Raw genomic sequence first — 25,795 nt, forward strand, 5'->3', positions numbered from 1 at the left:
ATGGCCCACATCTCTTTGAAAGCTCTCTAGACTCTTTTTATGAGCCTCTTGGCTTTCTCCACTGTCCTTCTATACCACGGGGTAGTAAAAGGGGTCTTTTCAAAATGTAATGTCACTTATCAGCTGAAAATTACTTAAGAGATTCTCATATTTCTTAATACTAACTGCCTGCACAACCCAAATGATCTGATTTCCACCTGTTTCCAATGCTATCTCCAGGCCCCTCTCCCTTGCTCAGCAGGGTTCAGCTATGCAGATTTTCTCTCATTTCTTGGATATGCCACACTCTTTCCCACATCAGGGCCTCTGCCCAAGTTGCTCCCTCGGCCTAGAACCCACCTTCCACGCAGCCAGCTCTTCCTCATCCTTTGGGTCTCAGCTGGAATGCCCCCTCCAGTGAGACTCTGTCGCAACCATCCACCCAAAGGAGGCCCCTGCCATGTTGTTTTCTGCTCCAGCCCCTTAACCATTCCCTTCATAACATTTATCACAACTCACCCTTATGTACTTTATTTTCTGTTTGCTCTTTTGGTTTGTTTGTTGGCTTGTGTTGGTGTCTGTCTCCTTGGACAGATTGTGAGTGCAGTGGGGGCAGGGATCACATCTATGCTGTTCACAACTGAATCCCCAGAGCTCAGCACAGAGCCTGGCACATAGCAGGTGCTCAGCAAATATTTTTTAATGACTGAATGAATATATAACAAATTCAATTATTACTGTTTTGTTCTACAGTTACTGCAGTATCTATATATTTTGAAATCATAATCCACTTAATAAATATCTGTGATTTATACTTAAATGCACAGTAGTGGGCTCTCATAGACCCACTAATTGTTAGTTTTTACTATACCATCATTATTTTTAGAGTTATTATTTGCCCATAAGGGAGACAAATTTATATCAAATCAGGATTATTCCATCATCTCTAAGACTAGCACTGATATGCACTAGTACCATCTTGGACCATCATCTCTATAATATAAGGGAGAAAGTGATGTTTCACATGACAAATAAAAGTAAAGGGCTACATAAGTTTCAAAGATAGAAAAATTATTTTCAACCAGAAGAATAAACATGCATTTAGGAAACCAACCATTTGAAATAAAATTAAATAAGTTACATTATGAGATTTGACCAGGACAGTTTTTCTAGAGAAAAAAATGCCACCTGCTAAGAAAGCACTGACTCAACGAGGAGACAGTTTCTGGTTCTGGGTGTGTCATCAAGAAGTTTTGCTATCTTAGGTAATTCACTTAAGGGCTTCAGCTTTCTCACCTATATAACACGGGAGTTGATCTAATAATCCAGATCTAACATTCTGCAAGTATGAGAGTCCCAGTAACTTTCACACATAATTTTTGTGAGATTTTTCCATTTTGTCATCGGGGTGGTTGTAAGGCTCAAGTGAAGCAATGAGTGTGGAAGTGCTTTGGGATCTACAGGTACTGTACAGGAGGAGAGCATCAGGATCTCAGCCAGGGTGACATGCGAAAAGGATGCTGTCAAAAGATACTGAAGTCTATTAACAAATAAAAGGCCTATATACTTATATGTGGCTGGTCGCTTCCTGGGAATTGGTTTTCTTGATGAAGGATGAACAGGAAAGCAATCCTGGAGAACACAGCAGTAAGCCTGGAAATTAATAATAACATCCTTCACATCAGGATCCAGGGTCCCAGAAGTGGGAGGGCTCTGATGAAGGTCACTTCTGCCTGACACTGAAAGTGAAGTAAAAGAAGTTTAAAATAATACGATGATCAAAGTACTTGAATGTCAACAAAATCATGGCAATTTGAAAATATTTTTTGAAAATTTTTTTTAGTTTTTATTTCTCTTTATTTTTGAGGCATTGCAAAAGTTGCCAGGCCAGGAGTCAAACCCACGCCATGGCAGTGACAATGCTGGATCCTTAACTGCTAGGCTACCAGGTAACTCCCTGAAAATATTTTTTGGAGAGTAACTTGGTATAATTCAAATGTTATGAAATACATACGAAGCAATTTCAGCAAAATGATGTCTTGTTAAGAAGTACAGTCAAAACATCTTGACAAAAACAAATACTTTAGAACTCAATTAAAATTTATTCTTAAATATCTTCATTATCAAAAAATAATTAAATAATACAAATGGAAACAAAACATATGACAACTTCTGTTGCATTCATTTCATTTAATTTTGTGATGATAAGCATTGGGGCCAATTATGAGTATCTGTGCCACCTCCAAACAGAAAATGTAAGTTCTCAATTCAACTCAAGAGATTTTCCAGCATAAATTTAGTCTCCATTCTTTAACCAACAAACATTTACTGACTTCTGCTATATACAAGGCACTATATAACACATTTAAATGAAGCAATAGATAAAGTAATCCCTTCTGCCTACTGAATACATACCCAGGTAATACAGAGTACTAGTGTTTGCTTCAAGGTGCCAGTCTCCATTCTTGCCAGTATTCCAATTCAGTGGATTTGAGGAGCCATTCCTCATATCAATAATATTAAACATATCAGGATTTTGAGTGAAGTTATGAGAGATGATTACATAATCTTCTTCCTATAAAAGTTTGTCCCCAAAGTGACTTGTTTTATATGTTAATATCCCGCATATTACTTTTTTTTTTTGTCTTTTTGTTGTTGTTGTTGTTGTTGTTGTTGCTATTTCTTGGGCCGCTCCCGCGGCATATGGAGGTTCCCAGGCTAGGGGTCTAATCGGAGCTGTAGCCACCGGCCTACGCCAGAGCCACAGCAACGCGGGATCCGAGCTGCGTCTGCAACCTACACCACAGCTCACGGCAACGCCGGATCGTTAACCCACTGAGCAAGGGCAGGGACCGAACCCGCAACCTCATGGTTCCTAGTCGGATTCGTTAACCACTGCGCCATGACGGGAACTCCCGCATATTACTTTTGATGACATTAATTAACTGCTATATTAAAGCTTAAGTTTCAGTTTTATTTTTCATCTTACACTTGTGTTTTGTTTATTAACATTTTACCTGTCTATGGCGATAATCCTAATTCTGTCACTAAGGCAATGAAAGTCTTTCTCTCTAAATATATGCATACACACACATACATATGTATACATTCAGAGAACATTTAATTTATATAATGTCTCAACACATTTAAAACAGTGCTATGTATTGCTCTTTGGTTGCCCATATGTAGTACAAGTAGAAGAACATGAACGGGGTGAAAACACCCAATTCAGGATTCTGGTGCCCATGAGAGGTGGAGAGTGGAGAATGATAGCAGAGTAAGCTATATAGAGAGCTTGCACTTCATCTAAAATGTTTATTTCTTTAAAAAATCTAAAGTAAACAGTCACAGAATGTTAGATTCAGAGCTAGGTGGTGGGCATACAGGACTTAGTCTGTTATTTTCTATAATTTTCTGTGTTTGGTATATTTCATAATACAAATAATAAAGCCCTTAATATGCCCCAAACATCATGGTAATAACAATGGGCACAAGCCTTGTACTATGGAAAGGCGGCAGAAAGATTGTTTACTTCCGACTCTTAAAGAAGGGTTTTTTGTTTGCTTCTGAGATTTAGGATGGGTTATGAAAAGTGTGCAGGACGTCGCTAGGTCAATACAGAAGCAAGGTCATTCTGGGCCTCACAAACGGTGTATGGATGAGTGTGGGGGCCGCGTTTGAGGAATATGCAATCACAGTTAACAGAAGATGGATTATGCAGCTCTTTGTTTACCTTAAATCCATAGAATGTGGATGTATACGATATGTTGGTTATGTGATCTACACCTTTAAAATACCAGTTAATGTGCTTTGCATTTGGAATCAAAGCCATCCATCCAGACATATGGGTCAGTCGTTTCTTCTGAAAGGGAACAATGCTTGTGCCTGAGGAAGAACATAAAAAAATAACTGTAGTTTCTACCTATTTCTTCTCTTCTGAACAAGTACAAAGGTAAATATTAGTCTAGTCTATGGGTGTCTCAAAGAGGTCAGTAAAGCATTTCATTATTTTATGTTTCAAATGTCTTAGTTTACCTGAAGGCCCCAGTGTTTCCCATCACACTTAACTGAAACATAAAATGGTTTCTCACTTGGAATTTTGAATTGAGATGGAGACTTTAATTCTTAGGGAAAATAAAATCGAAATATGACGGTGATTACAACCGCTAAGACAAAAGTGCTTAAAGATACCAATATAATTCTTTAAATATCATTGATCTAAAATGTCATTTAATTCCTAAGGATTTAATTCTTCATAATCCTTGATTTGCAGAGTATGCAAACATATGTTCTGAACTTTATTAAATTCTCCCCATTTGCTGTGTTAACAAAAATCAGCCTAACAAGTATGAATTGAAAGCTCTGATTTAAAACTCTTAAGGAACTAGACTGTAAGAAGACCTACCACTGACACTGACCAGGACACCCTAAATTTTGTGAATGACGAACTTGGAACCTGAACTAGCTGTTATGAGAAAAAGATTTAATTTGAGAGAGTGCCTGATGACTTCATGTTAAAAATTTGAAATGATCTCTTAACACAATATAAAGAAAAAAAATCTGTGACTAGTTGCCCATATTCTACTTTTTTCCTCTCCTTTCTCTCTTACTTTTTTTAAATCTCTGATTTAAATTTTATGTTAAATTTGCAACCTCTCCCCTTACAAATTTAGGAGGAAGAAGCTAGAAGCAAGATTATAAAATAAACTGTCATTCTTTTCCTTCAGGGATAAAGCAAAACAAATTCTAATATGGGGGAACAAATTCTTAGGCTTTGAATTAGCATTTGTTTTGAAGAGGCACTAAAAACTCAAGTTTCAGAAGACCTGCAGTGTATGAGAAGAACTATGATAATTTGGATTATTCAGCAAATATCCACTCCTCTCCCATCCAAGAGGGGAAACAGACTTCCCCGCTCTGTTGAGACTGGGTGACTTCTTTGGCCCATAGGATACTAGCTGAACTGACACTTGCAAGGCTGTGAAAAACGTTTGCTGGGTGAGAAACACGCTCTTGAGCCTCTGTTACTGCAATGCCAACAGCCTCTCCCAGGGGAATAGTGGGTAGCACACTAAGGTGATGTCTGGCGTACCTGGACAGAAAAATTATATAGACATTGGGGGACAGAAATCTAATTCGAGTTATCTAAGTGGAAATTGGCCAATTCTTTCCTGTTTTCTAGATCCAAGCCAATTCACAGCCTGACAGCACCTCCACTGAGTGGGAGAAACCTATGGCCATTTATCAGGCTACTGCATACCCAAGAGAGGAAACTACCCAGACTTTCCAAGAGTCGTTATAGCCTGGCTTTGAACTGATACTAACCCTCAAACACCCTAAGTGCTACCGTGGTCTATCAGCTGAGAATGGGAGCTTATGAAGGCCAAGAGAAAGACTGAGTCTTTGCTCAGTTTCATGGCTGGTCCAGTGTGGCTATAGGCTCACCTTATAGTTATTTTTCCAGTTCCAAAATGTATGGTGAAAAGAGATACAGAACTTTGTTTGAAGGAGGGCAGAAATTGAAATTCTCATAAGAAATATTTTAAGACGATCTGATAACATGGAGTAGAGTAATGAAACTCCAGTATGGCCTGATGGATTTGACACAGCTATAATTTTAGCAGTTACAGTCTGACTGGTATAATCATGCTTCACATTTTAAAAGTTCATTTGGCTTACACTGAGGTTCATCATTTTAGTTTCCAATTGCAAGTCTTCACCTTGTACATACCATTAAATGTGGAAATTTGGAAACACTATCATCAAGAAACTACATTATTTAGATTTATGCAGAAAACTTAGAAAACTATATTTGAGAATCATTGGTTTAGTAAATCTTTAATCAATATGGCTTTCTTTCTCTTTTTCTTTCTTTCTTTTTTTCTTTCTTTCTTTTTTCTTTTATCTTTTCAGGGCTACACACATGGCATATGGAGGTTCCCAGGCTGGAGGTTGAATCGGAGCTGCAGCTGCTGGCCTATACCATAGCCATAGCAATGCCAGATCCAAGCTGCGTCTGCGACCTATACCACAGCTCACAGCAACGCCGGATCCTTAATCCACTGAGCGAGGCCAGGGATTGGACTTGCAACCTTAGGGTTCCTAGTCAGATTCTTTTCTGCTGCTCCACGATGGGAACTCCCTCAATATGCCTTTCTTATGTTCCAAAATCTGCAAACTATCAGAACAGTGTACATGAGCGTGAATTAATAGTAGATAGATATTTTAACTAATAACTCATAGATGGATGGATGGATGGAATGATACATAGATCTGAGCCATTCATGAGAAGCCAGGTCCAGTATGAGGGGAAGAGATACATTTAGTAACTGGAGAAATGCCCACATTGGTTCCCCTAACCAATGAAGGGAGGGAAAATCAGGTAGGAAGGACTGAGTGAACTCTTTAGGAACCATGCTCCTCACCCCTTTTCCAAGATAATAAACTAAAAGCAGTTCCAAATTCTTGAGGGCAAAAATGCAGATATTAATGCCACAGTGAAAAACCTGAGAGATGTGAGGATCAGGATTCCTACCACATCCCCACTTGATTTGTCTGTCTGGCTGGTGCAAATGCCAGATGGATCATGAATAACAGCAGGAAATTAATGAAATCTAGTCAGGCAATGATGTCAAGCACATCCGGTGTTCCAGGTACAGTATCTTTACTGAAACAAATCAGTCAATCAACAGAATCTGGCATCTGGTATGCAGCTATCGACCTAGCAGGTGCTCCACCCAAACCTAGTTCAATCAACAAAGATATTCAAAGTAATTTTCCTTCAGTAGCAGAAACAATGGTATATTTTTACTGTCTTGATCCAAAAGCTATGTCAACTTTCCTGCTCTCTGTCATAATGCTGGCTAGAGGTTCCTTAATCAGCAGAATGTGATGCTGGTCACGTTTATTCAGTACTCCCCTCAAGCCCATTTTGGGGTGTGTTATTTGTTTCCAGCCTGGCTTCTGAATGATATAAATATTATGCTTTTTCCAATGTTCTAAACAGTAACTGACAACTCAAGGAGATGATGTAAACTGAGGAAAACATACTTAAATAGGCGGTTTAAATGACTGCATTCTACTTACCGAAAGCGTCTGAGAGAACCACATCCTTTTCAAGCAGAGATACTGGAGAAGGTTTGTTGAATGCTAACCGGTGGAAGCTGACTGAGGCATCACAGACCGAACCAGGGAACCCTCTGCTCCACTCAGCTTCTTGAATACAGTGAGAAGGGTCCAGCAGTGAGCTGTGTGGAATAACGGTGTGTCCTCTGTGACCTAGGAAATTAACACAAACAGCACACATCCTATTTCACGTCAGAAAACGAAAAAAGCCAGACTATCTACAATGTACTTACTATGATCCATGGTGGCACAAATACAATCTAAAACTCTTGGTTCATTTTTTGTTGACCTGGGGTAAGGGGACCTCACACAAAGGCTTTGCATGACTCTTTAGTTGGAGAGCTTGTGGTGGAAGTAGCTGAAACGTGGGATCTGAAGTATCCATGAGAACCCATAAAGGGGATGGGATGTGGGATAAATACCTTAGTCAAGGACTCATGGAAGGATGTAGATCTGGGCAGTTTGACCATAGAACTGGTGCTCTCAACCAATGGACAGTCAACTAACATTAAGAATCTAAACTGAGGGAGTTTTCATTGTGGGTTTGGCGGTAATGAACCTGTCTAGCATTTAGGAGGATGCGGGTTTGATCCCTGGCCTCCCTCAGTGAGTTAAAGATCTATTGTTGCCGAGAGCTGTGGTGTAGGTTGTAGATGCAACTTGGATCCGGTGCTGCTGTGGCTGTGGCATAGGCCGGCAGCGGCAGCTCCGATTCGACCCTTAGTCTAGCAATTTCCATTTGCTGCAGAAAGCAAAACAACAACAACAACAACAAATTAAGCTGACAAAAAAAGGGAGAAAGGAGTTCCCATTGTGGCTTGGCAGGTTAAAGACTCAACTGTCTCTGAGAGGATGCAGGTCTGTTCCCTGGCTTTGCTCAGTGGATTAAAGATCCAGCATTGCTGCAATTTGCAGAGAAGGTCACAGATGCAGCTCAGATCTGGTGTAGGCCACAGTTGCAGCTCCCTAGCCTGGGAACTTCCATGTGCTGCAGGTGTGGCCCTAAAAAGAAAAAAAAAAAATGAATCTAAGTTGAATTAAGTAAATAAATAACGGTCACATAAAGCCTTGACTATTAGAACTATCCAAATGTTCTCCCTCTTAAAGCCACAACTAGAGCAGGAGACAAGTCAACAACCATGGGTGAGAATTCAGTCTGTTTGAATATTGAGATGAACCTTCTTCCCTCTCAAAGTCTTTCAAAAATAAATATGTTAATATCTATAGGTTTATTTGTAACTTGTCTCTCTCATAAAGTATTATGTAGAATCATACGCACAAATACACACACATCCTTTCTATCTTATTTAGACAATTCTTTGTGATTAAAATTTTACAAAAATGCTAAATTCTAGAAACTATAACTATTTACAAAAAATTTTGACATGCTCTGAGCTGAAAATGGTAAAAAAAAAAAAAAAAGTTAACTTTGTTGAATTTTATGCTAGAATTCACATTCCTTGAACCAATTCCAAATTCAGAATTTATTTTTTTGTTTTTTTTATTTTATGATTTTTATTTTTTCCATTATCATTGATTTACAGTGTTCTGTCAATTTCTACTATACAGCAAAGTGACCCAGTCACTTTCTCTTACATTTTCCTCCATCGTGTTTCATCACAAGTGACTGGGTATAGTTCTCTGTGCTATACAGCAAAATCTCATTGTTTATCCACTCCAAATGCAACAGTTTGCATCTCTAAATTTGGAATTTAGATTGACAAGAAAAAGGTTATCAGTAGGTCTGTAACTTAACTACTTTGATTTAAGGTACTTAAGCAGGATACATTTAGTCTGTCTACACTGCTTATGTAAATAAACCTGGAATTTATACATTTATGGGGCATGATTGGCTGGAGAATTTGTGTAGTCATGTAAACTGTTTCCTATCTGTGTGATTAATCAACTGAGTATAAAATAGAGGTATTCTCAAACTGAGACAGCTTCTTCTGTGATCAATAGTCCCATAAATATGGTTCAAAATTTGCTGCCAATTCAAAACCAAAGTGCAAACACAGGAGGAAAAGAACATATTTGGAGGCTGCATCTGATAGCTGGGGGCTTTTTCAGAAAAAAAAAAAAAGTCTTATCTATGCCTAGTGTTGACCTGCAACCTTAAGAATTAGTAAAGTTTTGTACTGAGTAAGACCTGTGACTCACCTGAGTCTGCTTTGACAATCCCAGTCTTTGTGTTCAAGCAAACAAAAATATATATTTCCATAGTATTTTTTCAGAAAATAAAACATCACATTACCTGTAAGTGAACCATCAACATCAATCAGCACCACTTCATGTTCCCATCGAAAGCCAGCCTTGTTTGGTGAGTGCGAATACTGGATGTCAACAAATTTTGCACTCCAACCTCCACATCTGTCATTACAAACGCCGGTGATGGACGTCACTCCCAAAGCCACACAGGTGGGACGGTCAAAGTTCATGAAGTGTACGGAAGACACAGTCAAGCCTTCACTAAATGGGAGGACCAGGCCTTTTGTTGTGCAAAATGCAGACCCCATTCCCAGTTCATCGAGATGACCAACTATTTTGGCATTTTTAATCACTGCTCCATTGGTTTCACCCCATCCTCCAACATAAGGAGCCAGGATCCTCTTGGTCTCGATTCCAGCCTCATCATTATTTACCATCACAAAGTTATGGAACTGAAGGGCACCTCCGTTGACCCATTCAGCTCCTTTTTGACAATGCCAAGTAGTAAGTGAATTAAATATTGCAGGCACTGGCACTGTGGAAGTACAAGATCCTGTTTGCATGGGGAAATATTCTTCAAATATCCACAATCCAAACCAACCTTGAGAATGAACGGTGTTGTTAAAGAATTCTCCAAGAGGAACTCTTTTCTGGCAGATGTTCTGGTCATAGGATGGTCCATCAGGGTGGTTGTTCATTCGGTACCAAAAGCCAAAATGAGTGCCACCAGCAGCTACATTGTGTCGGATGGTGTTGTTTGGGTTGGTTACCCAAAATGCAGCTGGAGTCACATCGTCATTCAGAAGACTAGTACTTTGCTGTACAAATACTGCCAAGTTATACTGTAGGATATTGCCATGCTCAATACCATCTTCTATAAAAAATGCTCCTCCCCTGATATCATATATAATATTCCTCTCAACCAGAAGGTGATGTGTGTTATGGATAGTAACAGCTCTGTTGTATGTCTGGTGAATCGCACAGCCTCTTACATAAGATTTAAACTGTAAATCTCCAAGCAGGTGCCAGTGTATCGGATATCGCCCCAACCGGAATGCCTGGCCAGCATGGAATATCTGTCAAGCCCAGAAGTCACAGCTTTTTAGTAATACACAGACTCAGAGTTTGCTGGCTCACACTTCCTTTTTTTCTTTTTTTGGCCATGTCCACAGCATGCAGAAATTCCCGGGACAGGGATTGAACCCATGCCACAGCAGTAATCCAAGCCATAGCAGTGACAACACTGGAATCTTAACCCACTGTGGCACCAGGGAATTTCTACGGCTTATACTTTCTTGTTTCAAAATAGTATTCACTTTACATTAATTATTACTAATGAATTTATATCCCCCATATTATTATCATTTTTAAATGTTATTTGACTCCCAACCCACCTTGTTTTATTCAATAAGAAGAGCCCATACTTGCTACCAAATAAATGAATGAACAAAAGCCATCTTTGTCTTTTCTGCTTTTCATCTTTGCTCAGTTATGAAACTTGTGTTTAGCAAAATACAACCTTTTAAAAAACTTTTCTCCTTCCTTTTTATCCTTTCTTAATAAAAAGAAACATTTCTTGAATGCTTACCCTGTGCCAGATATTGTGCGAAATGTCTTATATGCATGATCACAGGCTTTACCACAATCCTAGGAAGTAGCCACTTATCATAAGCTTCATTTTACAGAAAGTGAAAGTTAAAAATGCTGAGAATCTTGTTCATGGTCACAAAGTTCCATTGAAACCCACTGCCCTGATTGTAGATTTGGTGATCTTATTAACAATCTATTATACTTTCAATAGGTCTATGATCAAGTAATCCAATTTAGAAGATACTTCTGTGTGTGTTGTGCATGATAGGATTTCATAATTTTTGGAGATAAAATGTTAGGGCATCTAGGTGTTTTCATCATTCCCGTCATGGCTCAGTGGTTAACGAATCTGACTAGGAACCATGAGGTTGCGGGTTCGATCCCTGGCCTTGCTTAGTGGGTTAACGATCTGGCGTTGTCGTGAACTGTGGTGTAGGTCGCAGATGCGGCTCAGATCCTGCGTTGCTGTGGCTCTGGGGTAGGCTGGCAGCTACAGCTCCGATTCAACCCCTAGCCTGGGAACCTCCATATGCCAGGGGAGCGGCCCAAGAAATGGCAAAAAGACCAAAAAAAAAAAAAAATTAAAATAAAATAAAATAAAAATAAATAAAAATAAAAGCTAAGGAAGTTCCCATGTGGTGCAGCAGGGTTGCCACAGCTGTGGTGCAAATTGCATCCAAGGCACAGGTTCAATCCCTGGCCCAGGAACTTCCACATGCTATGCCTGTGGCCAAAAATAAAAAATTTTAAAAAACTTAACTCTTACTAATATTTACTATACAGATCTACCCTCACTCATTCTATATCCAGGAGTTATATGTACATAACATAACCTAGGAGGGGGGTAGTTTTACAAAATGCAATCATTGACTCTGCCACCCTCACTGCAGTGGAGGTGTTCCCAATTTAATGGATTTATGGATTTTACTATCTCTCCTTCCTTCCCTCCTTTTTTTGAATACTTGATAAAAACTGGACTAAACCCTGATTATATAGACTGAATATGAATAAGATACAGAGAAGCTCCTGATCTCTTGGACAGAACTAGCATATTTATTCTTTTATTTATATATTTGTTCAATGAATAGTCAATTGAGAATCTGCTATATCCTAAGCACTGTTCCAGCTACAGAGGAAACAGAAGAAAACCAGAAGGACAAATATCTCTGAAATGGCTTTTTTTGTTCCAGAGGAAGAGATTGAAAACAAATCAAAACTAGATATACTGTCAGAAGTTACGAAAAAATAAAGAAAAAATAGATGTTTGGGCAGCTATTTCAAATAAAGATGGTAGGAAGCGTCTCCCTTAAATAACATTTGAGAAGAGACCTGACTGAAATGAGAGTGTAAACCATTTAAGTAGTTGGTGGAGGGGCATTCCAAGCAGAATGAAAAGCAAGGGCAGAGAACCTGAGAAAGGAATGTGCTCAATGTGGTCAAGGGACAGAGAGTGGCCAGTGTAGCTGGTGTGGCAGGTGCCAAGTGAAGAATCAAACAAAAAGTCAGTGTCCATCTAGTTAGGAATCAGATCATTTGGGTCCTTTGTGAAGGGGCTGGATTTTTCATCTTAGGTGTAATATGAAGCCATTGAAGTGTTTTGAACAGTGTAGCAAGACCTAATTCACACTTTAAAAACTATACTTTGGCTGTGGTGTGGAGATTCCACTGCAGAAAGGGCGGAAGCAGAAAGACCAGTTAGGAGAAAGGCAGAATAGTCCAAATGAAAGGTGATGGTTGCGTGGGTTAGGGACCAGGTGGAGTGGTGGGAAAAAAAGTGGATTCTGATACAATATTTTGTGGGCAGAGGGGATAGAATTTGTTGATGAATTTGATGTGGGGTATGAAAAAACAGTAACAAAATTTTAGCATGTTTACATGAATAAATATTCAGATGTATTAAAATCATCTCTTTACTTATCTGTGTCCTCTACCAGATTATAAGCAGCACCTAGCAAAAGCAGGTACTCAGTACACATTCATTGTATAAACAACCTTGGACAAACTATTATAACAACACCCCTTACCTCTACATATTCTATTCTTCCAGTTACCATGTTAGCATCAGGTACAGGAGCATGAAACATAATGCAGCCTCCAAACTGGTCACTTCCTATTTCTTCTCCAAACTTTCCTTGGAGACATGTCTGTGTAGCAAATTCACCTTTAAAAATATTTTTAAGACTTCATAAAGAAAAACCATGTTAAAATCCTCTAATTATATAAAGACTGTTTCTCACACCTAATTATATCTTTTTATTTGCATATAATTTTAATCTCATCCTGGAACATAATTATTTGCATTCACATCATCTCTGCACAGTAAGAAAGGTAAATGCTTTGTCTTGTTCATCTCTGCATCCTCGAAAGTACTTACCACAGTACTTTTCAGAGAAGATACTAGATAAATATTTGGATGGTCGAGGGAATACTGATAAGGGTATTTGTTTTATTATCTCTGAATTTATTTTCCTCAAGATTTGAGATGAACATAATTAATACACTCTTATACCAGTATACCACTAGAACATGCATTATCTCACTAAATTCTTACAGTAGTTTGGCAGAAGAGGAAGCATTTTTATTTTAAATAGGATGAGACTAGGTTTCGCAATGGACATTGTGAGACCTGATGCAGATTAACTGGAATCAAAACACAGGTCGTTTGCCATTGAATTAAATGAGCTTTGTCTTAGACATTCCATCGAAGAAAAGGCTGTATCAGTTATTATTCAACTACTTATAGGATTGTAAAGTAGCAGTGATTACATAAAATATTTAAGAGACTTGTAAAATGCACTGCTTCTTAACTACACATGTACATATGTATATTATATATAATTCATGAGAACTGTAAGTTGATTAGTTAAGGATAGCCATTGAATGAATTTCAACTACTGACACCTGAGTAGAAGAGACAAATGTCACTTTAGGACCAAGTAACCAGTTTCTGGTGCTTAACTCCTCAGCGATCTCATCTCCTGTCTCAGTGATCATGGAAACCCATGTTGAGATGAAGTCTCTATCAGCCTAGACCCTGGAAAACTGCAATGAGCAGAGCCCTCTCTTGACCCATACTGGACACATGTAGCATAAATGCGAAATCATTTAAAATCACTAAAACTTTAGGCTTATTTATTGCTAGAGCACAACCAAGTCCATTAGTTCTTAATACATTTGCAGTATCTGGAAACATTTCAAGTTGACATGCTAAGGCTGCTAAAAGTACCTGTGTCAAATCCATCAGGACATGCTGGAATTTTGTTATTCCACTCCACATTATCTGACCCTCGTATTAAAATATTTCTTGTAAGAATTCCAATTTCTGCCCTTGCTTCAAACAGAGTTCCATCTGGGAGAGTGACAGTGATTCCTAAGTGTGTGTAATTCAGGGGATGAGTTAATGTTATGCTCAGGCCATCAGCAGATACAGATGCAATGGTCCTTTTTTCATTCTCTCGTTGGCTATGCCTGTAAAAGTTTTTAAGAAAAAACTCTCAAAATTAATATAAATTAATATAACATTGTTTTGGTGCATTTGTTTTATGCTATTTTGAACATCTGTAAAACAGGAAAAGTCTCCAAACATCCTACGATATACAACAAAGAATTATTCGGTCCAAAATGTCAAACGTGCTGAGATTGAGAAAGCCTTACAAAGGGAATCCATTGGAGGTTCCTGAGCAGGGAGAAGAAATGCTTAAGGTGAGTTCAAGAGGTCTTATTTCTACCTACTCTTTCAATACACCCCACATTCTAGCAAAAGGACTGGTCAAATATATAATATACACATTCATGTGTACTGACTCCTTCAGCAAACATTTTTGAGTGTTTAGCTTGTTTTCTAGGCACAGAGCTAAGTACTGGTGATACCAAGTAGAAAGTGTCCCTGAGTTTAGAGAGACATGCGTTGCTGTGGCTGACTATGTATTATCTCCTAAAGCATAATTGGTGCCGTTGACAGAGGTGCCCGTAGGGGAGTTACCTCTATCTTCCAGCATTCCTTTCTGATTCCTCTCTCCCTTGGCAAATCTTTCCCTTCCTTTACATACCTGTTCAAAGTCGCATGTGAAATAGGTTGAAAGGCACCTCTCTCAATTTTCCCAGCCCTTTTCCTGCATTTGCAAGAAGCTCTGCACAAGGAAAGTCCCATCGGCACTCATCATCACCACGTTACAGTCCCACCACACATTTACTACTCCTTCCTTCCCACAGCCCGTCTGTCCCTCTAGGTGAGGCACCCGTTGAATCTTTCTGTGTGCTGAGCACTTGGTCCAGTACCTATCACAACCCAATCACAGTTTTTGATGGGTTGAACAAATCCATGCAGAAAGAATTCCTGAGGGAAGAAGGTAGAGGAAGGGAGCCCAAATAAGAAGCTGATGGACTCTTCCAGGGTGAGGGACTGAGAGTCTAAATTAAACTGAGAGCAGGGGAAGCGGGTAGAAGAGGCACTTCAAGGGGAGAACTTAAAGAACTTGGTGATGTGAAGGAAGTGAAGAATGCTGAGAGTCAGGTCACTAGGAAAGTCTTTGTGAAGATCAAAATTAGACTGTAGGGTTTAAAGAGAAAAATGGACAGTGAAAATGAAATGGAAGAAATGGGCATAATATTTAAGCAGTTGAATAACTTTGAGTCAAGTTCTGCCCTGTTTTACACATGTAAACTCATTCAATCTTTACAATAGTTCTGAGATACATACTAATGACATTCCAATTTTAGTGAAGTACAAAGAGGTGAAAAAATACGGCCTCAGCCCTAATAAGTGGTATTGCTAGTTGGTTGAACCTAGGCAGACTGCCTTTAGAAGTAGTACTCTTTAAAAACAAATTATTGAAGTATTGCTGATTTACATTGTTGTGTTAATTTCTGATGTACAGCAAAGTGATTCAGTTATACATGTGTATATCCTTTTTCATATTCTTTTCCATTATGGTTTATCACAGGATATTGAATACAGTTCCCTGTGCTAAACAGTAGGACATTGTTGATAAGAAAGTAGGGTTTTTAACCACCTGCTTTACAAAGTCTCAAATAGGATTTACCAGTGAAATAGTGAACAATGAGTTAGCTTTGGTGGGGGGGAGTCCTTAAGTCATGTTTCTTAAAACTAAATTCTAAACTTACTGTTTTATTTCCTCCAGAAAAGCTATAAATCAGGACTTTCTATTCTGTTAGTAAGCCCTGTCATTTTGCTGCTTTTTAATTTTGGCATTATGTAATTCCAAGGGCAGAGGGAAAAAAAAAAAGGGTGCTTATAAAGTTAAGTATATATTTAACTCTTCCTAACATCTGCAAGTCTATTTTTAACTTGGAAAGTGAAAACTCAAAATACCATCCCGAATTTTAATTCTAAATTGAATCACGACCTTAATATAATTTAGCCGTTTCTTGCCATAAATTACTATTTGTTCCCTGACTGGTATAACTATATCTAATTTTGCTATTACTCATAATTTGAGCCATAAAGCAAAAATAAAGCTCCTCTTGATTCTCTCCTCACCAATATTTTTGGTGTAGCTATATTAGTTTTGTTCTTTTATTTCTTATTTGCTAAAATATACAATTAAACAGAAATTAGGGGTCATAAGCAGTTTTGATTGTAAAATGTCATGTTAATCATCATAATTTCTCCCCTTATTTTTAATCGTGACTAACAATTTTGCTCCCTGGGAACCACGGCCAAGACTGGAAGATAAAAGAGTTCACGAGAGCTGCTTTCAACCATGTTCTTTGGTCACCCCAAACAAAGAAGTTTATTTACATTTTTACATGCATTCCTGCTCTTAGCTAAAGTCACTCAGAGGTTTTCAAATGACTTTTAATAGCTGAATGCTTTTATCAAACAAAATCTTACATGGGAACCTAACCATGAAAAACAACTAAAATCTTTTATTTGTATACATTTATACTTCTTCTTATTGTAAATTCAATCCGTGAAACCTCAGTACACTGAGGATCAATCCAGTGTTAATATTTGGCAAATACGTAGTTGGCTTTCATGCTTCTTTATTAGGTTTCAAATTTAAATCAAATAGTTGTGGACCTTCCAAATCATTTGCTTTTTACATAAAAAAAATCTCTATTCTAAATCAAAGTTATTGAGCCCAGAAGACATCATACCTGTGTCCTGTGCTTGCAATTATAATCTCGTCTCCAAGTTTCCACGTTACTGCTTCTTGTAAAATCAAAGTCCTTTCCCCCGCCTTTGCAGTATGAGCCAAACGAGTCCAGATCACAGGAACGGGCAGACCTGGAGCCAACATTCAACCCGAGAACTTCTTTAGCTGCGTTTGCTTGGCTATTAAGAACTTTGTGCATTTTAATCCCTTTCTGGGTTGAAACAGTTTTGACATGGTTCATTTTACTTTAGCTTAGATGGTTCATTGTACCTTTCTCAAAAATGAAACTTTTAGAGTGCTTGCCTTATAAAAGTAAAAGATGTGTAATAACATGTATGGTTCTACAAATTTTAAAAAAATCCTTCTGCAATGACATATTCTATTTATGACAATCTTCTTTATATGAACTCAATATAAATGGTGTGATACTGTTGATGAAATGGGCAGAACCCTATTATCTTTGTCATTGTTGATAGAAATTGCTTAAATTGATAAAAAGGAGAGAAATTAAATGTGTAAATTTCTAAAAATTCCATTAGTGCATATATTTAGAACAGTGCAGGACATTTATGATCACAAGGGGGTATCATATTTATATATCCTAAACTTATAAAAAAGGTAGATTATTGCAATAGAAGATGTCATATAAAAAAGACTCACACCATACTACCTTTAAATAATGTTACCCTGATAACTCAAATATAAAATGATTTTCTGTTTGATAATAATTCTCCAGAATATAGTTACAGAAAAATGTAACTATAAATCTATAGTTATATATTAGAAAGAGCCCATTTTAAAATACAAATGTTAGGAGCTCCCATTGTGGCTCAGAAGGTTAAGGACTCGAAGTTGTCTATGTGAGGATGTGTGTTCAATCCCTGACCTCTCTCAATGGGTTAAAGATCTGGCATTATCATAAGCTGCAGTATAGGTTGCAGACGTGGCTCAGATCTGATGTTGCCATGGCTGTGGTATAGGCTGTAGCTGCAGCTCTGATTTGATCCCTGGCCTGGGAACTTCCATATGCTGCAAGTGTGGCCATAAAAAAATTTTTTTAAATGTTAGCAGTCATAATTTCTGCTTCTAGACTTAATGCCTTTTTATTTAGCGATGTGAACAAAGAAAAAAAATAAGTATAAACTGTCTTAAGTGCTAAATTAGGCAAAAGATGTGGTGGAAGGGCTTCCCAGGAATGACCTAGGTTGTGACCTTGGTGGCTTGGTGAACGGGGCTGGCTTGGCCTGGATAAGGGAGGGAAAAGATAAAGAAGAGAAAAGAGGAAATGCGTAAAGACAGGAGAAGCTTGGCAAGGTTTCATTTAGAGGGAGTAATCAGGAGGATTATCTCTGGCTTCCTGGCTAGTCTCTCCTACACCAATTCCCCAAGCCCTTTTACCCCCTACCATGCAGATCCAGGATTCCCTCGCGCACAGCCAGCGTTTTGGCGCCATATACTGGGAGCTCAGGAGATCGCAGGTGCCCATGCAAGGTAATGACTGCCTTGTGCTGAAATGGGGATTCTTCTGTCCCAATCTGCAAGGGATTTCACAAGCATCATTCAGAAAGTTAAAGCTCATTATCCACAATTCCAATTACTCAAAATCATATTCTTTCTTCTGAACATTGATTTTTACATTCTCAGTGTCTTTCCCTCCAAAAGATATACCTTACATTTTTCCAATCAGCCGAATACACCATGCCAGAACTTTGGAAAGTACACTGATTTTAGCCACATCTCAGAGCTGATTTTTTATGCTCTATTTAAAATTCTGCTCTATGATAATACACTGTACCTTCCAATTAAAAGCACAAGAATATTCTGGGAAACTTTCAAAATCCAGAAAAAAAGATTTTATGCTAAGAAAGGAGACCTACACAAAGATAAACTTGTGAGAGTTTAGCACCATTAACTGTCCATTTTACACATAGTATTTTAAAAAGAAATGGAGAGAAGTTAGCAATGAAAAATTCTCTGATACCTGAAGAATGCCTCCATCTGTAAGTAGAATATTTTCTGCCTGGAGTTCAATGTCAGCTTCATCAAATATTAGAGTTCCACCTACAAACCATACAATTATGAGCTATATCACGAGGAAAATTCTTATTAAAAGCAATTTGTTAAATTGTATTTTAAAGTTTAATTTCTTATTTCTGTCTGTAGTCACTATGCATATCCCTTCTCTTCACTCTTTTGCAACATAAAGTATAAAAACTTCAGACAAGACCCAAGGAGTTGATAGAAAATCAAATCTAAGGGCAGATTATTTTCCCTCGATCATTTGTTACTTTAAATGCTATTAAATAGTGCAACCATATAAGTTCTATTTCTATAAACACAGGACCTTAAAATATAAATTAAGAACAAAAAATTAAACAAACACCTTCTATAGAAACTGTAAAATGTCAACATTAGCTCTAAACTTTTGTCCACTAATTTGCATTATAACAACTATAGCCCGATTAACATTATTATTATTATTATTATTATTATTATTATTATTATTATTATTATCAGCCACGTCCATGGCTTGTGGAAGTTCCTGGGCCAGAGATCAAAACTGCACCACAGCAGTGACTGGAGCTGCTACAGAGACAATGCCAGATCCTTAACCCACTGTGCCACAAGGGAACTCCCTGCATTATTAAAGAATGTGCTGAGATATCACTTTTTAAGAGACTGATATAAATTTTTGGACAGCGAAACTTTACTTGTCCAAAGGCTTAATAGTTAGTAACTTAAAATAACTGAAACACTGCTATTATCCCAGAAGTTAAAACAAAAGCAAAACACAAATATCTCTGAACAGATAAAACCATTATGGCAAAATTTATACACTAAAGCCCTAAGCGTTTTCACTTTTGCCAATTATGGCTTCTTTTACACACAGTTTTAACATTTTTAGTAATTTAGCTTTCTGTATTAAAAATAGATTATTAATGGAATTCCCTCATAGCTCAGCAGGTTAAAGATCCAGTGTTGTCACTGCTGTGGCTCTGGTTAGAGCTGTGGCATGGGTTTGATTCCTGGCCCAGGAACTTCCACATGCCTTAGGCATGGCTAAAAAAATAATAAAACAAACAAACAAACAAAGTAGAGAGAATTTCAGGTGACAGTTGAAAGCAGGTTCACAAGCAAAGTTTAAACCACAAGCTGGCATCCAAGGGGAGTCTAGGGGGTCATTTAGTAAGAATTTAACAAATCCCTCTGATTGTATAACCCCAGGGACCCACTATAATAGTGTTTTTCTAAGTGGGAAATACCTTTTGTGATCCGCTTCATGTGCATTGGCACACACCCCCACACACACACACAACTACTGAAACAAAAGTTTCATGAAAACATTTAATTTTAAAAGATGCTTATCCATATCTGTGTAGTACTTGCCAATATTTTCTATTCTATTTCATTAAAAGATTTGGGTTTTAACAAAGTAAATAATTTTATAACCACAAATGGATTATAATACTCAATTTAAAGAACTCAGTACTACACATTGCATTCAGAATATGATACAATCATGGATGTCTATAATCATGAATTTTGATTAAATTAACTTTACAGAAATATTTCATAGGCAGAGTCTAATAAACAGATTTTCAGAAACTTACCCTGAATAAGCAACATTTTCAGGATAGGGGTATTTTGATCCAGCAAAACTGTCTGTCCTTTCGTAATAACAACTAGTGAGCCTTCCTCTGGGGGAGACTTTCCTCCCCATGTGAAGTTGGAGGACCAAGCATCAACATACAGGAAGTCTGCATTATCCTGCAATAGAACAGTACAGACTTTAGAGGTTTTATCATGATTCTTCATTTAATTTCTCAGAATGAAGAAATATAAAACAATGAACATTTTCATTAATAATAAAGCATAACCTACCTTAAATATGTTTGAGCTGCCTATTGGTTAATTTCACAATAATAAAAAGCTGAAAAAAACCATTAACAATTACCCTGAAACCCAAAATAATTAGAAATCTGAAATAAAATTTTAGTAGTAAATAAAAAAACATAACCCACTTAAATTTATTATCACATCTCAGAAATTTTGGGGGAGACATTAACGAGGTAAAAAGTCTATTGCTAATTACTTCACCTTCCATAAAGCTAGTTTTTCTATTGCTCAGACTAGTCTACCCAACAGCACCATTACCAGTTTGGCCATGCCCATTCTTCTGATGTTGACATGCACTGGAGCCCACCCTGAAGGAGTGTGGGCATTTGTCATGCAGATGATATACGTCTTGTTGGAATATTCAACATCACATTTGGCTTCAGCTACAGTAATGAGAACATCCTGTATGTTTTCACTATAATATAAAAAGGGAAACAAAACATTTTTTTTTTTCTCAAATTTCTAGGTCACATTGTCAAACTCTATGATCCATATGCATTATTGTAAAAATAATGATCTAATTTTGTGAGTCATCAGAGTGCAGATTGACACTTTTTTTCAGTAGTAAAACTTCAACACATTTGTTGAAGTAAAAAAGTAAAGAGATTATGAGGTCAGGAAATAAAACTGTACAAACTAGCAAAGTATTGCAGTATTGGAGAAAAACTGCTTGGGTTCAAATTATTGAGGGATTCTATGTTGGTCTCCAAACAGGCACCTTCATAAGAGACTTTCCTTGATCATTTGTCTCTGTGACATTTTTGCCCCATTCACAGACTTTGGAACTTAATCTCATATAAAAATGCAAGTCCAAGGAAGTTATAAATATTTGAGGAATGAAAAGTACCTTCTATGATTTAAATGATCTGGGATTTTAAAGTCAGCCTTATCCACTTGATTGTTATTACTCTAAAAGGTAGATCTGAGAAGATATTGCTGTGGTTTATGTCAGAGAGTGTTTGGCCTATATTTTCCTCTAAGAGGTATAGTGTATCTGGTCTTATATTTAGATCTTTAATCCATTTTGAGTTTATTTTTGTGTATGGTGTTAGTAAGTGTTCTAATTTCATTCTTTTACATGTGGCTGTCCAGTTTTCCCAGCATCGATTATTGAAGGGACTGTCTTTTCTCCATTGCATATTCTTGCCTCCTTTGTCATAGATTAGTTGACTGTAGGTGCACGGGTTTAATTCTGGGCTTTCTATCCTGTTCCACTGATCTATATTTCTATCTTTGTGTCAGTACCATACAGTTTTGATGACTGTAGCTTTGTAGTATAGCCTGAAGTCAAGGAGCCTGATTCCTCCAGCTTCCTTTTTCTTTCTCAGGATGGCTTTGGCTATTCTGTGTCTTTTGGGCTTCCAAATAAACTTTAAAATATTTTGTTCTAGTTCTGTGAAAAATATCCCGCCTTATCCACTTGAAAGATGATAGTGCAGTACATAAATTTGAGCCAAAATAATGAATATGTTTAGGAAGAAGGAATATAAACAGTTACAATGAAATGGACCCAATGAAAGAAGGGATGTTTCACTGAACCAATGAAGCAGATGATGGTTGGAGGCGAGATTTGGGGGAACGTATAACAAGAAGGTGATTTATACTTGTGACGTTACTTACTAGAATCTGGGAAAAGTTATTTAGCCTCTGTAATGTTAGCCTTCTAACCAAAAAATAGGATTAACAAATATCTAAGAAGGTAATACAGAAAGTTTCTGTGGGGTAGAAAGGTTACTGGCACAGAGTGTTAGTCAGTAAAGGTAGTGTGGCTTTTGAGCAGATGCACACATATTCCATGACTATATTCAAGCACTGTCCTGGCACACGAGAAAGCAGATGCAAAGGCTGAAGTCTGGAAACCCACGCTGATGTATGTGCTTATGAAGACAATACCTGAAGCCTGATCCCAGGACTCTCAGTCTGGTGCCCCCTGCTGTGCTGCCTCTCTTGGGAGTTATTTCAGTGATGAGCGGAGTCATCAACAGGGTGTAGGTAAAAGGAGTCGTGGATTGAGACATATCCTTCCCGTTGACCACACTCACTTCACAGGCTTGCTCGGGTCCACTGCCTATAAGAGGATCAAACTGAGTTCAGTTCTTCCATCAGGCCTTTACTGATTTCCAAACACACCAAACATTTACAATAACATTTTTCTTTTCCCAAAGTCACTTTCACAGGCTATAGTTGAAGTAATAAAGATCTCCAGTAACAGCCAAAAATATCACAAAGTTCACACACATTATCAACAGGGGAAAAACCTTTGGACCCTCCCCTGGAGCCTCTTATTGTAGGCTAGTCTACAAACCTGCCTGTTTGGTTTTCCAGTCCTAGAGGATTCAACATTGCAAATTAGAGGGAGGAAGGAAGAACTGCCTGTGGCAGGCGTGCTGACAACAGCAAGGAGTGATACCTGAAAGCAAGGTAAAAGATAGAAAAAATACAGAAACTCTACACAAAAACATAGCATAAAGAAGCAGAACCAGGAGTTCCCGTCGTGGCACAGTGGTTAACGAATCCGACTAGGAACCATGAGGTTGTGGGTTCGATCCCTGGCCTCACTCAGTGGGTTAAGGATCCAGCGTTGTCGTGAGCTATGGTGGTATAGGTTGCACCACAGCTCAGATCTGGCTTTGCTATGGCTGTTGTGTAGGCCGGCAGCTGTAACTCGGATTCAGCCCCTGGTCTGGGAACTTCCATATGCTGTGCGCCTTCACTCTCAGCCTGGTCCCCTTATTAATATTTATCCACACAGGCCAAGAAATAATTATTTCAAACTGACACTGAATAACCTTACAAACCGTAGAACTTTCCCTTAGCTTCAAAATAGACTATTTCTCAGTAATATTTACTCCCGTAGCACTATTCGTCACATGATCAATTATAGAATTCTCCATATGGTGTGGTCCTCAAAAGACAAAAGACAAAAGACAAAAAAAAAAAAAAAAAAAAAAAGGAAAAGACAGCAGTGTTAAAACCAACAACCTGAAAATCTTGACAGCATTGCTGCATTTTTTTTTTAATCACAATACAAACTCTGATGCTGAAATGATAGTTAAGCCCAGTCAGAAAAATGTTATATTTTCTTCAACATTTCTTGTTTAAAAAGTCAGGAGAAGCAAAAATGTTTAGAAAAATGTCATCAAATTTTGCTAATTTTTGGAGTTCCCCTCGTGGCTCAGTGGAAACGAATCCAATTAGGAACCATGAGGTTGCGGGTTTGATCCCTGGCCTTGCTCAGTGGGTTAAGGATCTGGCATTGCCATGAGCTATGGTGTAGGTTGCAGACGAGGCTCAGATCTGGTGTTGCTGTGGCTGTGGTATAGGCCAGTGGCTACAGCTCCGATTTGACCCCTAGTCTGGGAACCTCCATATGCCTAAAAAGGACAAAAGACAAAAAAACAATTTTTGTTAAGTTTTTAAAAAATGTCTGAACATAAACCATATATTTTATTTATCTATATTATTCCCTTTGGTTCTTCTTAAATGTTGTTAGATAATTAAAATTTATTGTGTACTTAAAATACTAGACATTTAAACTTCAAAGTAACCTACCGAATTAGGACCAATATCATCTCTACTTAATAGATGGACAAATTGAACAGAGAGAAGTTACTCAGCTGAGGTGACACAGTTAAGTGGCAAAACAAATTCAGGGCTCCCCAGAGCCCAGGCTCTTAACCACTAATTAAAAGCAAATAAGAGTAATAATAATAATAGCAAATCACATATCATGTTTCAGATATCATTCTATTCTCTATATACATTAGCTTATTAAACCTCAAAATAATCCTATAAAGTAGGCTAATGTGATTATTTCCATCTTACAGATGAGAAAACTAAGGCACAGAGAGGTTGAATAACTTGCCCATGGACACAGCTTGGGTTTGTATCTTGGCATTGAAAGGTAATGAGTGAAAGGCATTGCCAGAGTTCACCCTCATAACCATTATACTAGCCTACCTTCAAGGAAAAGCTAATACTCCAAGAGGAACTAACAACATGTTCTCCATTTGGCATGCTCAGTTTCTGTGATAAAAGGAAATGTTGCAATTTATTATCAGCAGTTCAGTCTAACCCAAACGTTATGAATCTCAGAAAACATATAAACCTGGAAAACAACATTCTAAAGAAACTGCTTAAAATCAGGAAATTCTTAAAGGTGATTCAATTGCCCTAATGAACACAAAAACTTGGAAAAAGAAATTCAGGCTGATCTCTATAAAGTTAAACAGTGCTCCAAGACTGCCATTCTTTTTTTCTGACGACTTACCATTGTGAGGTGGAATTTCACATAATAAGGTTGTATAATTAGATTTAAGTCTGTCAACTGCACATTTTGAGCCACACACTAATATAACTGAATTGTGCAGATTAAACCCAGTGCCTCTCACAGTCATGGTCTGACCACCACCAAAGCTTCCTAGTGAAGAAATACAAAAGGGAAAAACAATGTTAATGAAAAGAAAACCTCCTCTGTGCATATGTCTAACTTTATTTTTAAACCTGAAATGGAATATTAAATGAAATGATTCTTAGAACTGAAATCATATTTTAATTATATAACATTACATTAGTGCAAGGATCTCTTTTGATTATAGTGATTGGAGTATTTTAAAACGCTCACTGAGTAAATGTCACATTCAAAGAAATGTCAGTTATTTAAACTACTTTTAGGAACTAAAATGTTATTTAGAAGAAATGTCACAAAGAATTTCAGAGTAGTCGAAACATAAACGTAAAATCACTCTTCTAGTCAAAAGTACATTGATTATACTTTCTTAAGGTTTTTAACTACTAAAATAATTTTCAAACAGAAAAACAGACATTTATGTAGACATAATTACAGGACAGTGATGTCTAAACATGATTTTTAAAAA

At 37.6% G+C, this 25,795-nt stretch overlaps 1 protein-coding gene across 8 annotated transcripts in view; it reads right to left on the reverse strand.

The window, feature by feature from the left end:
• Window positions 1-25,795, reverse strand: part of PKHD1L1 (PKHD1 like 1) — a 152,263-nt gene that overhangs the window by 49,673 nt on the left and 76,795 nt on the right. For all 8 annotated transcript variants that reach the window (XR_014843000.1, XM_085021056.1, XM_085021058.1 and 5 more), the window contains 14 exons: window positions 25,189-25,338; window positions 22,812-22,986; window positions 21,177-21,333; window positions 20,633-20,789; window positions 19,003-19,082; window positions 18,427-18,556; window positions 17,023-17,152; window positions 14,129-14,370; window positions 12,927-13,063; window positions 9,359-10,388; window positions 7,066-7,257; window positions 3,713-3,864; window positions 2,395-2,554; window positions 1,547-1,718 (listed from right to left, as the gene is read on the reverse strand). Coding sequence is in view for 7 of the 8 variants with exons in the window: in XM_085021056.1 (XP_084877182.1) it covers window positions 1,547-1,718; window positions 2,395-2,554; window positions 3,713-3,864; window positions 7,066-7,257; window positions 9,359-10,388; window positions 12,927-13,063; window positions 14,129-14,370; window positions 17,023-17,152; window positions 18,427-18,556; window positions 19,003-19,082; window positions 20,633-20,789; window positions 21,177-21,333; window positions 22,812-22,986; window positions 25,189-25,338 (3,064 nt within the window). In the remaining variant the exon portion in view is untranslated. The remainder of the gene's footprint in view (window positions 1-1,546; window positions 1,719-2,394; window positions 2,555-3,712; window positions 3,865-7,065; window positions 7,258-9,358; window positions 10,389-12,926; window positions 13,064-14,128; window positions 14,371-17,022; window positions 17,153-18,426; window positions 18,557-19,002; window positions 19,083-20,632; window positions 20,790-21,176; window positions 21,334-22,811; window positions 22,987-25,188; window positions 25,339-25,795) is intronic.

This window comes from Sus scrofa, chromosome 4 (genome assembly GCF_054392235.1).
Source record: "Sus scrofa isolate SSC_HxYL_T2T_F1_AM1 chromosome 4, Sscrofa_HxYL_maternal_Yorkshire_Landrace_v2.0, whole genome shotgun sequence".
Lineage (NCBI taxonomy): Eukaryota > Metazoa > Chordata > Mammalia > Artiodactyla > Suidae > Sus > Sus scrofa.